At 47.5% G+C, this 18441-nt stretch overlaps 1 protein-coding gene across 3 annotated transcripts in view; it reads left to right on the top strand.

The window, feature by feature from the left end:
* ADAM19 (ADAM metallopeptidase domain 19) overlaps nt 1–18441 on the top strand; it is a 77131-nt gene that overhangs the window by 42435 nt on the left and 16255 nt on the right. For all 3 annotated transcript variants that reach the window (XM_019740367.3, XM_074313848.2, XM_074313849.2), the window contains 8 exons: nt 2748–2940; nt 3614–3679; nt 7208–7279; nt 11448–11614; nt 13546–13630; nt 14322–14461; nt 16211–16388; nt 18207–18296. In XM_019740367.3, the coding sequence (XP_019595926.3) occupies nt 2748–2940; nt 3614–3679; nt 7208–7279; nt 11448–11614; nt 13546–13630; nt 14322–14461; nt 16211–16388; nt 18207–18296 (991 nt within the window). The remainder of the gene's footprint in view (nt 1–2747; nt 2941–3613; nt 3680–7207; nt 7280–11447; nt 11615–13545; nt 13631–14321; nt 14462–16210; nt 16389–18206; nt 18297–18441) is intronic.

Genomic DNA, 18441 nt, shown 5'->3' with positions numbered 1-18441 from the left:
GCCGGATGTGTCATATATGCTTAATGACTGCTGTTCTTTTTAAGTGGTACTTTGTTAGTAAACACTGCCTATTACTTCCATCAATGATTGTAGCAACCCTGTGGATGGGCAGCATTACTGAGTGACTTACCATAAAGCCAGTAGGCAGCAGAGCCAGAATTCGAATCCAGGTGTGTCTCCCCCCCAAGTCCGTATTCTCCATCTGTGCCTTGTGTTCCTCTCCCAGATGGAGCACCACCTGTGTGCCTTCTTTCCTCCCTTTGGTGCTGCCTTTGAAGTTCCCTATAGCTCCTTCTCACTTGGATGCACATTGCGGTTAGGGGGTGGAGAAAAGAGGGGTAACAGGCTGTTTACCTCTGAGGGCAGCTCTGGATGTAGGGATGTAGGATGTGTCCCCTTGGGTGTAGCTCTGAATGGACAAATTCCCAGGAAGCAGTCTTGCCTAGTTCCTCGAAGCATGCTTATGGCTGAGCCCTGCAGTCATTCAGGGGTTAAACCCGAATCACTGCTCCCTGCCTGGCCTGGCCGCTGGGTTCCTCTGTACAATTTCATTTGCATCAAACTGTTGATGATGAGGAATAGGATGGGGAACTGAAGAGTAGCGTGTGACGTCCCGGCCACCCAGCCTCCTGGGCCCCCCCTCCCATGGCCCTGGCGAAGCTCTGCCAGTACTTATATTTAGCAAATTAGATCAACTGAGGCTGCTAGAAGGATAAACAACTAGTGGGTGTTCAGGGGAGGACAGCTAGCAGGACTTGGGGGTGGTGACGGGGGAGGGCCCCAGCAAGTAGATTCTCAGAAATCCCCTGACTGTCAAAGCTGGGGTTCACTGTAAAGTGCGGGGGCTCGTGCCACCCTCTCCTCCATCCCCAAGCAGTCTGGGAGGATTGCAACTGTGACACAGGGTGGGTTACCAGGGGCCACAGTAGGGGGATGGGAGCGACCACAGAATCCTATTGCCGGGAAGACCTTCCGTGTCCTTTGAGCCTGTGTTTCTCAAAACATCATCCGCCCACTCCCTGAAACAGAGCTTCCTGGGGCTTTGTGAAAAGGGCGGGGGGTTGGGGGCTCCTGCTGCAGAGCCTGGGCTCTAGGCTCCAGTCCCTGAGTGTAGCTGTGCAGGGAATTATCATGTTACCTGTTGACAGTGCCGATGCCCGGGCCTATAGAATCCGAGACGCCTACATCTGTGTTTTGAATGCACTCTAGAATATTCTAATAGATAGCTCTGGGAGCTCTGATCCTGTAGATCTCTGACCCATAGGATCGGAACTCACTGATGGAGGCAGATAGCATAGAGGTTAAGGGCATGGGGTCCAAAGTCCGCCAGACCTTAAATCGTGAGAGTTTGTTATTTAATTTCTTTGGGGCTCAATTTCTCTCATTCATAAAATGGGACCCATGATGGTGCTTTGTAGCACTGATGGAATGAAATCAGAATGGCAGTGTCTTACTTCCCACAGGCCAGTTGGGTCATGACCCGTCACACCTTAGAGGACAGTTGCGGTGCCTGTCACTTGCAACCATCTGTAAAGGGGAGATAGCCTTCTGACCCTCTCTACAGGGCTGTGGTGACAGGGGCAGTGTGAGGTTATGGTTAAGGTCTGGGGACCCGGAGCCAGACTACTTAGGTCCTTACTACCTTTGTGACTTTGGGTCAGTGAATTAATGGCGCTGAGCCTTACTGTTCTCATGTGTACAATTAGGGTCCTACTTGTAAGGGTCACAGAAGCTGGTGTGAATAGTACAATACTCAGCACCATGCCCGGTCCATAGCAAAGGCTCCGACATTTACAGCCACCATGATTCTTCTTCTTCACCGTGCGCCAAAGCTTGGCATGCTCTCTATCCTGTTTGGCCCAGAGGCTTATTCAAGTCAGCTACCCTGGAACTTTCCCCGGTCCCCATGTGGAACTTTCCACTCACTGGGTGTTATCTCTACAGCCACAACCTCAGGCACACAAAACCATCAGCTGGTTGTGGTCCAGTCCCCTGTGTTTCTAACATTTATAGTCATTGGGAGAAACTGAGGTGACGGGAAGGGCCTTGGTCAGCCGAGATGAGACGATAGTTTGGGACAGGATGCCTGTAGAAGCTCTGCCCTCTGCCCGTTCCTGTCTGGTTTTGGGAGCGGATGTGACCCTTGCCCTTTGCCCCATTTCCACCCCCAGCTGTTCAGGGAGCACCTTGGGTGTCGTGCTGAGGGGCTGGTCCAGGATTGCTGTGTCAGCCTGGGCGAGGCGGCCTGGAAGTCGTCTGGCTCCCCGGCACCAGAATGAGGTCAGCCAGGGATGAATTCCAGGAAGGGCTGCTGCTGATCAAAACCTGGCTTTCCTGAAAGCATCACAGGCTCTTCCCAAAGGGCAAAACCTGGACAGGGATCCTGAGGGTGGGGAGTGGGAACCAAGATAGCTGAAGCAAGAGGCCCCTTCCATTTGGAGTGGCAAAGACTGAATTGGGGATATTTTAGCTTCGGAACTTTCTGGATGCACGACAGCCTTTTTAGATCCTTTGGAGGCTCTCTGTGATAAGCTTTTCATAGCCTGAAGTTGTGGACCACATTTCACATACACGTGCATTTCTCTGGAGAGGAAGTCTGAGCTTGCATCAGGTTCCCACCTGATCAGGGTACATGACCATGATCAAAACCCACGGTGTCACTTTGCATACGGGGAAACTGAAACCTGAGGAAGGGACTTTTCAGGACCGTAATCGTTGACCAGAGATTGTATTTCTCCTATTTACAGAGGACTGATTGTGGTGAACAGTAACCTCAGCTACATCATCGAGCCCGTCCCTGACAGCAAGGGCCACCACCTTATTTACAGATCTGGACATCTCAAGCTGCCCGCCGGGAATTGTGGGTTCAAGCACTCCAAGCCCACTGCCAGGGACTGGGTCCTTCAGTTTACTAACCAGACCAAGAAACGACCTCGCCGGGTGAGTTTCTCAGTGCAGGAATCAACCTAGGGATAGGCTTGTCCCGTCTAAGGACCCTTACTTTGGATACAGGAGTAATTCTGAATTAAAGGGAGATGGCTAAGAAGGAGGAAATAGCTTTTTAATTTTATTCTAAGTCATTGTTGAGTGTGAGATGCTTTTGTATTCGATAGAATAACTGCTTTGAGGCGCACACTACTATATTTAAAATACTCGGAGATGCTAGTTTCAGAAACTTCAAAATGGGAGGAAGAAAACATATGCCCCCCAAGTTCCCAAAAACATAGCCACTTACCCATGTGCACAAAATGCTTGTATTTGTTTATACCGAAAATAAAGGTTTAAATGTTTTGGAGAACCTGATCGTCAGCACGTTCCCTCACAGTATGTTGGCCTCTGTTCTGCCTGTGCTAGTCACCCAGCTCATTTGTGTGAATAAAGGACAGGATCCGATGTGCAGAGCAGCCTCTGCTGATAACCAAGATGGCGGAATGAAGGTGGAGGGTGTAGTGAGGGGGACGGCAACCGCAGCCCAGCCTGCCTCCGGCGCCCACATACAAAATGGGAAAGGAGGCCCCCTGCTTAGTAACTAGCACCATTTCTCAGCAGGTTTTTGAAATGAGGCCAAGTCCACTATTTCTCCAGCTCTGACCTGCACGTGTCTCTTTCTTAGATGAAAAGGGAAGATTTACACGCCATGAAGTATGTGGAGCTTTACCTCGTAGCTGACTATGCAGAGGTAAGGGGCAGGCCTGGGGCTTAGCAGAAACACTGCTCTCCTGAGAGCTTCCGCTCCAGACTTTGAACTGCTCTGGGGAGATGCAGAAGCATTCATCGTTCCCTGGTTTGTCGTGTGATTTCAACCTTAAATCTGACCAAGGGCTCGTTTTTGCTATTTTAATCACGGTTGGGAAAACAACAAAAAGAAAGGAAAAATCTCTTCTAGCTTGATACATTAATCAGACAGAAAAGCAGTACAATTCATGTTATTTGGAGTAACATTTCTTAGACCAGCTCTGAAGACCTTTAGGTCTTGCTGCTTATTCTTAGGGAGTCCATAAATTCTCTATAGAAATTTTGAAAACTTTTTTTTTATTTTTTGCAAAGATAATACATGTATTCTCAATCATCTGATTAAGTACAATTTTCTTACCCATGTATGGGTGCGTTTTTATAGTCATGTTGTTGCCAAATGAGAACCTAAAGCCGTGGTTCCCAAAATACGGTCTCTTGACCAGCAGCATTAGCAGCTCCCGGGAACTTGTGAAAATGCAGATTCTCAGGCTGTACCCCAGACCTGCTGAATCCTAAACCGCGGCTGGAGTCCAGCAATCCACATATTAACAAGCCCTCTGGGTGATTCTAATACACAGGCAAGGTGGAGAACGACTGACCTAAAGGAAGAGCCGTTTGGCCTTTAATTCCATATTCCTCCAATTGGACGAGTTCTTTCAGACCTTGGCTTCTAAGACGTGATGCACACTCATCTCTCTCCTTTCACTTCTTCATCAGCGATTTCTTGATTCTCTGTGATGTACCAAGCACAGTGCTTGGCCCCAGGAGATACAGACAGACCCACTCCTGGCATCACAGAGTTTACAGTGGCAGCACAGAAGCTCTGGTTCATTATAGAGGTTTAGGGTGCAGATAATGAGGGATCCAACGTACTTGTGGAAATTGGGGAAAGCTTCTCTGACGCGGTGATGTTGAACTGACACTTGAAGAATGGGTTCAGGCCCCAGAGCCCTTATTTGCCTAAATCAGCCATATTTTACCTCCAGTTCTCACTTTCTGCAGTGACTCAACCTCGAAACTAAGCACATCTTCTGGGCATGGAAAGTTATGACGAGCTGAGCACCCGCCTGGGTTCCCCTTAGGAGAGAACTCACCGCCCCGGCCTCTCACACACCCCATCCAAGTACTTTAGTCACCAGCTCCCTCTAAAGCCTCCTTCTAAGGCCGCTCTATCTAGTCCATAGCCCCAAAGCACAGATCCTGGAGACAGTGTGCGTAGTGGAAAGAACACTAGACTTCAGGCCAGAAGAGCTGCCTTCGAGCTGTAGTGGCAGGAGGAGGTGGCCCTTGAACTGTCTTAAAGGACAAAGAGTTAACAGCACAGAGAGGTGGAGGTGAAGGGCATTCCAGGTTGAGGGAACGTTGTATTCTGTTTTGAGAAGAGTTTTGCTTTTTAATTGATGTCAATATTGGTTTTTCCAGCAGCCTTTCTTTTTCCTTTTTTTCTTTTGTTTTCCTTTCCAAAGACTGGTGTGTGTGCGTGGGATGGGGGAGCTGTGTGGGGAGCAAAATCCAAAGCTGATTTAAAACCCAAGGCTCCCCAGTCCTGGGAGGAGGTAACTGACGCTGGCCCCTAGTGGGAGAGTTGCTGGAAGAAAGCTGACATTTTTCCATCTAAGCTTTACATCTAATACAGTGGTCTTGAACCATTTTTTCCCCCAGCCACAGAATCCTTTGTTCAGATGAAAGCTTCTGGGACCCCGAGAGTTAAACATAGAAACACAGCTGCTCTAATGTAAAGGTGGGGTGACCCTCTCCTTTGGCCCTGCATTCTCTCCAGTGGAATCTTGGTGCAGGGTTTTAAAACCCGCTGGAGGCAGGGTAGGGGTTTGGCATCTCCAGTCTCCTGACCTTCAAGGTCACAGCAAACCCTCAGGAGGAAAACTCTGCCCAAGGTGCCCCCAGGACCGAGGTGTTGCCTCGGCCACCTTCCTGTTTCAGAGGAGAGCCCTTCAGCAGCAACCCAGCAGGCATTTCCACCCGGCAGAATTCCTGCTGCATGATAGAAGGGAATGTGCTCATTCCTCAGGGGCCTGGGCTTTAAATGAATCATGGGAGGGGAGTGGTGGGGGCTGTCATAGGCCAGGCCAGTTCACAGGCTTACCAGTCCCGCCCCTCCCGCCCCCCCCCCTTCCAGTCACCACCTCTCCCCCATTCCCTCTTCAAGTGGCCTCTCATCCTCTGCAGGCAGAAATCTATTCCTGACAATTAATCTGAGAGGATGGGAAGACAGGGAGGGGGAGGGCTGCCCTATCTGTGATTTACAACCTGGTGCTGAGACAGGCCAGGCTCCTTCCTGGGCTCTGCACTGGAAGCAGAGACGTGGCAGAGTGTCACTGCCTAGACGGAGCTCGTGTTGTCAGGGGTAAAAAATGACCAGGCGGCTGCTCACTCCCTGGGCCCAGGTGGGAGTGCCGGGGTGGGTTCCAGCTCCTTTCCTCAGGTGAAACTGGAAATCCAGGCAAGGGAAGAGCAAGATGGGCTGCTGCAGGAGGGGGCAAGACAGATGTAGAAGCATGAACGGCAAGAGCTTTCGTGATACAAACAGAATGTGGGGTTGTCGAGGAAGGCCAGGGATACACTGTATTTCACCTCCTGTGTCACCCTGGAAAGTGTAAGGTTGAGATAGTCCTTTCTTTAGATCAGGGGCTGCAAGCTGTAGCCTGTGGCCAAATCTAGCCCACCGCATGTGTTGGTAAATAAAGCTTTACTGAAACACATCTGTGCCCACTGCTGGCTGTATTTGCCAGACAAAGCCAACGTCTTACGGTCCTCGTTGCCAGCACCCACCTGTTTTGTAACATTCCACAACCTCCCATTGCAGTCATTGCTGTGCGTGTTTTCTCAGCCCATTTCAATCGTATGTTCCTTAAATACAGAATCTTCCATTGTTGTCATCCCTGGCCGTCCCTCTGATTTCATTGAAGCTCCTCTAGGCTAGTGCCAGGGTCTCATACTTGGTGTCCTACCTAGTGCCAAGCACAATGTCTTGCACATAGTAGGTGTTCCGCAATCATTTGACCACTGTTGGTGACTCACATGTAGGGAGGCCCCTTGAAATCCCTGTGACAGTGGCTTCATGTGAGGGTGATGAGCAAGGCAAGGATCGGATCGGTACCTCTTCTAAGCCCCGGGGGGGATTTGCCGGAGGCCTTGTAATTTGGAGGACAGGAGAAAAGGTTGACTTCCGGGGCTGGAGGAAGAGAATTCAGGGCACTACACAATTCTTGCATCCTTACTCGGTGCCCAGCACTGAGCTAGTTGTTGGGGATACCAAGATGGATGTGCCCCATGTTCTGCCCTCCCCAAGCTGATACTGTGTGTGTGTGGGGGGGAGGAGATAGTTGTATAAAAATGACTGATCATGGAAGAGGGAAGAAAATAAAACTTAATTCAAAGACAAGAAATGGGGCATAGGAGGCGTCCTGAGAGGGGTCCTGGGGTCTCACCTAGTTCTCTTTGCTCCATTTAGTTTCAGAAGAATCGACGAGACCAGGATGCCACCAAACACAAGCTCATGGAGATCGCCAATTACGTTGATAAGGTGAGACCAGGTGTGTACTTTGTGGGAAAGGTGCCAGCACCTCAGAGAGGCTACAGGACAGATCGCGTCCTGTGGATGGACAGGCCACCCAGTTGTTGAGCGGGAATCGCAGTGCCACAGAGGCTTCGGGTGGTCGTGACCAGGCTCAGCATTGTGACCTTAGCCAACTAATTTCCTTTGGGTTATAGTTTTGTTTTGTTTTTAATTTACAAAATGGAGAGGTTGGCCTAATCGGTGGCTTTTGACGATTTTTGTTTTTCTGGTGGAATCCTTTTTCTAAATGAAATCTTATGCCACTGTCTGTGTAGTGTTAAGCCTTGACGTTTCTTTTTATTTCTTTTTGTAATGCAAGTACCTGGCTTAAGCTTTGATTGCTAAAGCCTCCATTTCAAAGAGACGTCCACTTCAAAGGGGGATGTCTCAATAAACACCTTGCTGTGGCTGTAAGACTAGATAAAGAGCCTGGCCACCTCCCTGCAGGGAGGGAAGCCTCTTTGTTTTAGAGATCTTGTTTGATTAAAAGACCTGACCATTTGGCTACTTGGTTTTTTTTTCTCTTCCCATGTTTTAAATTCCTTCTTCATGTTTTAAGTTCACCAATAGAGTGAGCCCTCAAAACCCGAGGCCCCTACCCTTGACCCCAATAAAAGCAGAACCCCAGGCCCATGTGTGTTTTCTCTCTCTCCCTCTCTCTCTGCCACCACTGTGTGGCCCCAGGTGTGCTATGTAATTTCCAGGTCTTCTAAGTATTAAACCTGTGTCTTTCCAGTTTCCTGATGGTTATTGCCAAAAGGCATCTTACACTCATAAGAACCACAAGAGCTGGTCCAGTTATAACACTGATTATTAACAGGCTGAGACCAGTACAAAACAGTCTAATCTAAAAGTCAGATGAGGGGGTGGCTGGTTAGCTCAGCTGGTTAGAGCCTGGTGCTGATAACACCAAGGTTGCCGGTTCTATCCCCGCATGGGCCACTGTGGGCTGTGCCCTCCTTAAAAAATCAGATGAAAACAGCCTGCTCTAAACTGAGGCCGGGGTGAGGACTGTCCTCTGACCCCTTAACCTCACCCCTGTAGTGGCTCCTGTGGAACGTAGGACACAAAGGCTCCCAGTTTAAAATCGCTTTAAGGTTCTTTAAGGTTCCTTCTAGGTATAAAGCCCAGTAATTCTCTGACTTAGGAGACAGTTGCGTTAGGTCAGCATGGGAAAGGTTCAGAGCCTTGAAAGCTGAGGAGTGGCTTGTTTTTGGCCAATCGGTGTAACCTCCATCTGGAAAACAGTTCTAAAATTATTTCTTGTCTCAGAAACACCATGTGGATGGTTCACTTTCCTAAGTCAGGCCTTTTAAACATACTCTTAGGAAATACCCCAATTTTTTGAATTGTACTAAAATTTGGGACTTGGAAATACTTCGTTTATATGAAAGAGGGTATTTGGTATAGTGCAAAATGCAGTAGAACGGGTAACCCAGAATGATAGTAACCTCTCGATAGGCTAGTAGTAGTTTCCAAAAGTCAATTTTAATGTGTTTGGGGTCACAGGTCTCTGAGAATCTGATAACGTTTATTGTCCAATGTCAGGACACTCACAGAACTTCTGAAGCTTTAACTCTGGGCTTGCTAGGGAATCATGGATCCCAGGTCAAAGGGGGAAATCACTTTTTCCTAAAAATTAGAGGATACATAATAGAACTTAAATATTTGTTAGGGATTTACTAGCAAATTTGGTAGTATTCTGAAATCATCAGATTGGAGAGTCTATGCTGGGTGTTTTTGTCCTGCCCTAGATGGCTCTGAAAACCCTGGGCAGTGGTCAGTGACAGGTGAAAGTCAAGTACTGGCATTTCCTGGAAGGAAGGACTCCAGGGACACAGTCCAGTCCTCTCTCTTGCTCTCAACTCACTCAACAATAACAGCTAAATGATCCTACAACCCAAACACTCACCATCTGGGAAAACAAGCTTGTTTCCCTGGGGGATAATACAGGAGGCAGACCCTGTTATCACCAGTGACTTCTATTGTTCTGGAGACCAGGCAGGTGGGAGACTTGGCTGAATCACCCCTGTGTGTTCTCCAGCTGGTCTGGGTAATAGAACCCAGGGTGCTGGTGAAAAGTGGAAGGAGAGGAGAGGCATGAGCAAACCCCAGTGTGTACTCGAAGCCCCCAGCCTTGCTACCCGGGCAGTTCTGTGAAGAGTCGTGGTTCTCCACTAAGCAGCTGCTGTTCCTCACTCCTGGTGGGGGCGAGGGAAGGCTAACCCACTTCTTAGAGGCTTGCTGACCCAGCTACTTGAACTGAACTACTGTTGAACCAAACCTGGAATGAACTGCACTAATTTGCTGAATCATGAACCCAATCCAAAATGTTTTCCCTTAAGCATGAACAAGCCAATTTCAGTCCTTAAAAAAGCTCCCTAGTGAAGCAAGTTCAAATTGGGATTCAAAATCTTTCTCTAATGATTGACCTGGCACAAAACAGAAAAATCAAAATTTCCGTTGAAATCGACGGATATTTTACTGAATCTGGAACCCATCTTACACCACAATTTCTTGGGGGCAAGTGGATTGACTGGCTGTCTAAAAACTCCCACTCTCAAGCAGAGTAGGGTCAGGAGTAAGCCTTGAGGTTTGATCATCTTGGTCTTATTTCTAGCTCCACCATTTTTCTGTTGAGACTTTGGGCAAGGTACTTAACTTCTCTGAGCCCCAGTACTTAGTACATAGAAAGTGTTTGATAAACATTGGTGCTACAATTGTTATTTTTAGCTGGGGCAGTACCTGCCAATTTTGGATTAAATGCTGTCTCCTTGCTCATATGACTTAAGTTTACACGTAAATTTTTTTTTTTTAAGTCACTGCCTCAGTAGTCTCTAGGGTATGCCATTCAAAGAATTCCTTTTACCTACACTTTCCAGTACTTTGCTTTAAAGTACTTAGCTTATATGAGATGAAAGATTCCCATGTCATAAAGGTTAAATGTCACTTTAGCCATAAGGAGCCTGAGAGTCAGGTCTCATTGAAGGAATTTCCAGGTCTTTGGGTTGGGCAGAAACCTGAAGATTATCTGGGACCTTTGCAGTCTAATGCTTGCAGCCTGACTCTGGTTTCCTTGACAAATCCTGAACACCTCCAGTGATGGGGAAGGAAACTTTTGAGAGTCAGCATTTCTATCTACATGTGTATCATTTATCACCACTTCCAAAATGAATGGGAAACATCTTACGATAAAATAACCATATACACTTGGGTATGTCCATACAATGGAATACTATTTAACAATAAAAAGTAATGACAAACTAATACATGCTACAGAATGGATGAATCTCAAAGACGTGCTAAGTGAAAGAAACCAGGCACAAAAGACCAATACTATATAATTCCATTTATAGAGTATGTCCAGACTAGACAAATCTATAGAGACAGAAAGTAGATTAGTGATTGTCTGGGTCTGGGGGTGAAATGGAAAATGACTGTAAATGGACAAGAGGGGTCTTATTGGTATGTTGACAATATTCTAAAATTGGATTATGGCGATCACTTTACAACTTGGCAAATTTACTGAAAAGTATTGAGCTGTACAACTAAAATGGGTAGATTTCGTGGTATGTAAAATATACTTCAATAAAGTTGTTTTTAAAAATCCATATGCAAGAGGACTTTTTAGATATGTGTAAAAAAAGGATCAGGGCCATGTAAAGAATTGGGAGGATAATTGGACCAGTCAGCCGTGCCAAGCGTACTTATTGCAGACGGCAGCAAAGACCAGCTTTGTTTGAAAGCTCTTTCCTGTTTTAAAATGAAATGTGTCTTCCTGTCTGTTTTACCAATTGACTGAGCCCCACTTCAGCACCACGTGGAAAGAGGCTGATCCTTTTTCCACATGGCAGCCCTGCACATATCTGAAAGCAACTTGATGTCCCATCTCAGCTTTCTTTTCTCTAAGCTAAGTCACCCCAGCTCTGCCACCAGCAAGTTGTGCACCTCTCAGGATCGCATTTCCCCCTCTGAAAGATGTGAACAGTGGCACACCCGTTGCCTCCTCCCCTTGGAGGCGCGTGCAGAAGAGGAATCTGAGATCTGTGCCCTGAGCGCTTTGGCTAGGAAGGAGCTTATAAATCTCCATAGCTGTTGACAGATGATGCTGTGGCTTTTCTGTGTGTGCTTTCAGTTTTACCGATCCTTGAACATCCGGATTGCCCTTGTGGGCTTGGAAGTGTGGACTCATGGCAATATGTGTGAAGTTTCAGAGAACCCGTACTCTACCCTCTGGTCATTTCTTGGTTGGAGGCGCAAGCTGCTCGCCCAGAAGAAACACGACAATGCACAGTTGATCACGTAAATAGTCTTTTTCCATATTTGCCTCCTTGGCTTTGGTCCTGCCCGCAGTGTATGAGCCGTCTTCCCCTTTCTTTCCCTGGTGCTGGGTATTGATTGTACTACGCCACCCTGACTCTCTGGTCCAGGGAATCAGGTACTTCTTAGACAGCTGCTGTGTACTTCCCATACTCCGGGAAATATTTAAAAGCTTAAGAGTCATGACAATCCCAAGAAATATTTACAATTTACAATCTAGATTAGAAAATTAGACTTACACATTTTCAGTTGAGCGTCTGAAACAATCGATTGTGTATTTGGGAAGTGACCGACTGTTGGTCATGGGCCACTTTGAAACAGACTTTCTGAGGGCTCATCTTGATCTTCTGGGCGCTTTGTTTCAGTCCAGAGACATGCGTTGTCCTTCACTTCGTTCCCAGAGGCTTCGGGCTGAATGCCCAACATAGTCAAAGTGGCAGACTGGGCAGGAACTGTGTGTTTGGTGGGAGGGAGACACTGCAGGAGGGGGTGGGGTGAGGATTGTGTTGGAGTTTCTTCAGTCTCAGAGAGAAAAGAGCAGACACTGATGGGGGGTCATGGTGGCACGTGACAGTCCCCCGGGGGTGATTATCTGGGACCTATTATTGTTCACTTCCAAAGGTATTTTGAGGCAGTTAAGACAAAGGCACATACATAATAAAAACTGTTTATCTTCTGTTGCCTAAATATCTCTCAGAATCAACAATCATCTAAACCTTTGCTTACACTTTAAAAACCCACCGGGGGGAAATAGCTGTACCAAAAACCTGGGCAACAAGTGTTTACTTCATGACGGTACATTCACCTAGGAAGAGTTTTACCAAGACTGTTGGCCTGAACTTTTGAAGCCTGGCGTCCTGCTTTGGGCAAGACCTTGAATCTAGGTTTCCAGTTGGGCTTCCTCAGAGCCATTGTCTAAGTTTATAAAATAACCGGTAGGGCTTTGTGTACATGTGCACATATACTGCGTATTCCTTTGCAGGTTGTTTCTCTGAAGACGAGTGCCTTGAATTCATCAGACACTTATTAAGCACCACTGTGTTTCAGATTCTATGCTAAATTCTAGTGACCCCACAATAGATAAGGTAGTCTCGGCTCTCAAAGTTACTGTGATCTAGATAAGAAGATAGTGCAGAGATATAAAAATACCACATAATGAATTTCCATAGAGCCCCCTTAAATAAATTATATGTTTGTGGCATGCATAGAAACACTGGTGCTTTAGCTATTCCGTCGCCCCTGCCCAGCTGAAAGAGGAATGAATTAAACTGGGGGACCTGTAGCCGGCTGTTGGCAGATTAGGGTCACAATTGCAAAACAAAGGCAGAAACAACTCTTTTTTGCACCCAGCTGTGCTTTAGGAGGCTCCTGATGGGACACATCTGTTTCCTTGGCCCCAGAGTGATGTAGGAATGAAGCATCAGCCCCTCACAGCTGCTGCCCCAAATTCCCCCCACCCCCTCCATGCACATTCCCCAGAGCCAGGGATGTGGCATGGGACCCCAGCAGCTAGCGGAAGTGGGCATGATTCACTTCAGCATCAGGACCTGTGCCACCCTTCCCTCTCCCCTCCCTCTGACCTTTTCCTGTGCAGCAGGAATGGGATGCAGCTTTGCAAGCCCTGCCCATTTCCTTCCAGGGAATGGGGCTATGGGCATATTGTGGGGAAATGTGACCTTTCGCTCCCTGTTTCTGTTTTTCTAGAGCAGTGGCAGAGTAGGTGAGAGGAAGTGAGAGGTGTGGCAACCTGGAAGTTATCCAATTGGCCTGGAATACCAGGGCCTGTCCCCTTGGGAATGATCTGGGAATGTCTGAGGGGCCACGGGACGCCGTGATGGCGACCTGCTCCTGGGTACACTGCAACAGCCCTCTCAGCCCCCTCCCGAGTCACCCTCTCTCCTTCCCTCCTACAGGGGCATGTCCTTCCACGGCACCACCATCGGCCTGGCCCCCCTCATGGCCATGTGCTCCGTGTACCAATCCGGCGGAGTCAACATGGTGAGTCTCAGCCGATACACTGATGCTGCAGACGGCAGAAAACTGCCTCACAAGACAGGAGGTCATCTTGTCAAAAAAAAAAAAAATGTTGTATTTATTATTGCAGAAAAAAGAAAAGCATTGACATCAAAAAGGGCAATTGTGTAAAATGAAGTCAATACATTCTAAGACATGGAGATACCAAGGGTGAATTATTTATTGTAGTTCATCCCCGATTTTCAAGCTCAGAACCCAGAAGCGATCATATTATCACTAGATCTTTCATATATGCCAAGCCAGGGCCTGGGGAATAGTAAGGTAATAGAGATGAAAAACATTTTTTTGTTCTAGGGCGTATGTTGTTATATATATCATTATGACGCAAGAGCCTGTCTCAAAGTCATGGTTAGGAAATTACTGTCTTCTTTGAAAATTCTCTCTTTGTGACTGTTCATTAAATGACTCTGACTATTCACTTCTGACGTGTGAAGTAGAAATCAAGGAGCCTGCGATCATCTGGTTGCCCACCCCCTCTCTATCCCGTGTTATCGGCAGGTGTAGCATAGTAATGAAAAGCCCAGGTTTTTATCACTGAGCCCGTGTGCACGCAACCATAGAGTCAGTGGAGAGACGCGAGGCTTGGCTACAGAAAAGGCAGGGCCGGGGGCTGGTGGGTAGCTGTCCTCTTGACCTGAACTCTCTCCCTCTGCAGGACCACTCTGAGAATGCCATCGGTGTGGCTGCCACCATGGCCCACGAGATGGGCCACAACTTCGGCATGAGCCACGATTCCGCAGATTGCTGCTCAGCCAGTGCGGCTGACGGTGGGTGCATCATGGCAGCTGCCACCGGGTGAGTCAAGCAGGAAGGGGGAAGTCGGGGCAGAGCGCAGAGCACGCAAGGCCAGTGCAACCCAAGTTTCCTCCCAGCTGGCCCCAGGGAGCCTGTTATACCTCTGGCGGGGACCTTGGAGAGAAATGCCATTTTGACAACAAAGAAATGGGACGAGGACCAAGAAAGTAAATGCACAGAAGGAGCACTAGGTTTCCAGCAGGAGATTCGGTGCCGATGAACCCTAGATATGCTTAATTTCTGTCTTAGGGTCTTTAGCTGTAAAATTGACATGACTACATGCGTCTTTTTCTCTTCAAGAATATTTGATGAGGACTCATTTTGATGACAGTCACAATTCTTAGTCCCTCCATTCCAAGGGAGTTTGATGAGTGCTATTATGTCCCACGCTTGACTGAAAATGCTGATGTAGCTTCCAGAACAAGAAAAAGGAAGGGGAGCATCCACACACCCCACAGTGACCCCTCAGGGAATTTACAGGCTGTGTTTACCACAAGGAACAAGGACAAGACAGCTGCTTCTCTCTGTAGTTGTGAGTGGTTTTTAAACCAGAGCCATTGAATCAGAATTCTGGAGTTTATTCAAAGGGCTTATACTCAGTGTCTGGACCCACTGAGTCTGCTGAGCAGAGAGCAGTGGGTTCTTCCAGGACCCAAGTCACTCTTTGGAAGGCATCATGGTGAAAGCTTATGTTCCTCCCACTCCAAGCCATTAGTGCCTACTTATATTTCTTGGAGAAATGGTGTTTCCATGTCTCCAAGAGAAAATGCAGCTTTTTCTTGGAGCTCCAGTGGCCAGTATTTTTCCATCACTTCTTGGCTGTGACACACAAAGGATGATGACGGCATGCAGGATACAACTTCTTGAGTCATGCTCAAATCGCTGTGAGCTCACGATTAAGTCCCCCCCTTCTCTCTCAATCTCGAAAGCATTTTTGTAGACAAGGTTGAGAGTTATATTCATTACGATTCCAATTGGTTTTTAAACTATTCACACATTTTAGAGGTTTAGCAATTATTAGTAACAAATTCCTTGTGACATACCTGACAACCAAAGGCAACCGTCCAGTGTTTAACCTTTAATTGGTTTAGAGAATTGGAATCAGGATAACTCTTCCTTTATAGACCCAAATAGTAGCACTGACCTGCCACCAGGGAATTTATGACTTCTGATTCTTTTTCCCGGTGGTGGGACCCACGGCCTTTCATACCCTTGTGATAAAGACCACGCATTGTAGTTAAATTTGGAGTACTGCCTGTATCCTTAGAACAGAGATCAGATCACTGGCCCAACAAAGAAATTAAATGCATGGTCTTGGCCTTCTGGGCCTGGTCCTCTGTCTCAAGAAAATCTCTATCTTAAATATCAGCTTCAGGAAAAGTTTGGGCTGGCTGGCATTTTATTCAGCTCTAAAGAGAGACCTATTGTAACACTCATAACCGTTCCTTTATTGCAACCCCTTCATGCAGAGGGCCAAAATTGCCGCTTCTGATTCTCAAATACTTCTTCCACGCAGAAAGAGGGAAAAAACACACATTATAGGGTGGTTAATATTTCCTAATTCTTAGAAAGAACTGTAAGTTAACGTATTGGCAATGTTCCAAGGGAACAGAAGGTATGTAGGTGGGGCTGTGGGGGCCTGAGTCCATCCAGGTGGAATCGGCCTAATGGGCAGCAGGATTGATTGATGGCTAATCTGGCTGCATGATGCTCGGACTCTCCACTAACTCCAGCCGTCTTATCTCCCAGGCATCCCTTTCCCAGGGTGTTTAATGGGTGCAACAGGAGGGAGCTGGACAGATATCTGCAGTCAGGTGGTGGGATGTGTCTGTCCAACATGCCAGACACCAGAACCCTGTACGGAGGCCGGAGATGTGGGAACGGGTACCTGGAAGATGGGGAAGAGTGTGACTGTGGGGAGGAAGAGGTAAGGCATCGTGGTGGTGCTGGTCAGAGGGGAAGAATTGGCATGTGAGTTTCAAATCTCAAGGTCAAAGAGAATGCAGTTGAAAAATGTCTTAGTCATAGGCACTCTCTCTGTACACATGGCTATCAAAGACCCCGTCACCGATAAGATGTGGAGAGTAAACCTTCACTCTGGACCATTTATTTCTGCAGACTCTCCCAGTCTGTGGTTGCCACTGTGCCCATGTCAGGGTGGAGCTCTCCTTGTGAGTGTCTGGTCTAACCAGAAACCTCAGTCCTCACCAGTGGCGTGACAAATGGCCTCCTTGGCCTGCCAGCTGCACTGCGTTTATTCTGGCGGCCACGCAGCCGGATACATGAACTTCAACCTGGGCCTTATGAAGATGCTTAAAATAACAAGCTCATGCTGTTTAGCCTGGAGAAGAGATGATTGAAAGGGGAAGTCGAAAGTACTGTCAAGTCTGAAAAGGGCTGCTAGGAGGAAGAAGGAGCAGAACTGTTTGTGTATAAGCCCTTTCCTTCCCTTTGATCTTCAAAATGAGTGTGGTGGGCACACAGCATAGATAGATCTGTCATTTTTAACGGATGCTTGTTGTTCTGCAAAAAGCAGAACTGGATAGTTTCATCTATTTTTTGAAGAATGGAATATGTACGTTAACATATGAAAACAATTTGGGGAAGAGTACACGAGAAACAGTTAACTATGGGCGTGAGATTGAGGGTCTTTATCTGTGGGAAAAGACTATTTGAATTTATAACCTCTATGGTTTGATTTTCTTTTTAGTGTCAGCATGTAACTTTCATAATAAAACAAGACCCAGTTAAATGCTCTGCCACCCATGAGTGCAGAGGAATCAGCCCAGACCTTTCAGAAAGGGGGGTGTTGTGTTATCATGGAGGACGCAGTGGGGTTGACGAGTGACCCACGAGTGGGCTCAGCCTGTTGGCTTATATTTGGAGCAGCTGCATATTCTACAGATATTTACCAAGTGTGGGGCACTGCGTTGGGTGCTGGGGACAGGACAGGTATAGCAAAACTAGATGAGATCCCTGTCCTTGCGGAGCATAAAGTATAGTGGGGGAAATGCACGTTGACGGAAGGAAGAGAGGACAGCATAGAACCCCTAGAGACCTTCTGTCCTGGAAAGAAAGGCCCAGGCCAGTGAGGGTTGAGGAAGAGCAGCAGATGGCAAGAGAGGTCTGAGGAAGCAGGCGCCAGCAGCTGACGTGAACTGTGATCAAGGTGCCCTCCTTCCCGATGGCCTCTTCTTATGGGCTAGTGAGGCCTGGGAGTGTGGGGGCAGGGAGGGCGGCATGAAAGGAAGCGTCTCTGCATGTTCTGTGGGGCATGAGGAAAACAAATCACAGAATTTCCACATAGTGGAATATACTGAAAATCCTGTCTTGGAAGAACACATGACTACAAGAAGTGTGCATATTATATTCAATTAAAAAGCAGTGTGGATCCTACTGTAATTTTGTAAAATAAGTGCATTTCCATATCTGTGTACAGGAAAATGCCAGGAAAGATGCGCACACTCAAAATTGTGGTGTTATTGCTGATTGTGTATATGTATATTTTTTTCTATGATAAATTCACATTACCATAGCGATTAACTGATGAAATGAGTTTTTTTGTGTGTTTTTTTTTGAAATGAGTTTTTGGTAAAGGCTTCCTAAGGAGTCTGGGCTCCAGGGGCACGTGGGGCAGAGGTGGGGAGATGCCGGGGGAGGGTAACGACCCTCATCCCACCCAGACTCCTGCCTCTCCACCCTGCCGCCCCCAAGCTCACGCCCACCCTCTCTGCCCCCCCACCAGGAATGTGACAACCCCTGCTGCAATGCCTCTAACTGCACCCTGAGAGAAGGAGCAGAGTGTGCCCACGGCTCCTGCTGTCACCGGTGTAAGGTCAGTGGTTCTCCCCGGACAGCTCAGTGCTCTGCTGGGGGAGGATGGCCCAGACTCAGCCTCAGCCTCCATGTTGGGGAAGCGGTGGTGTCAAAGTTTTAGAAACCCTTGAACCAAGTTAACTCTTTCCCCTACTGGGCCCCAC

This window comes from Rhinolophus sinicus, chromosome 5, assembly GCF_057876585.1.
Source record: "Rhinolophus sinicus isolate RSI-liver-muscle chromosome 5, RSI-T2T, whole genome shotgun sequence".
NCBI lineage: Eukaryota > Metazoa > Chordata > Mammalia > Chiroptera > Rhinolophidae > Rhinolophus > Rhinolophus sinicus.
The sequence above is the reverse complement of the archived record's forward strand: the minus strand, read 5'-3'. Positions and strand labels throughout refer to the sequence as shown.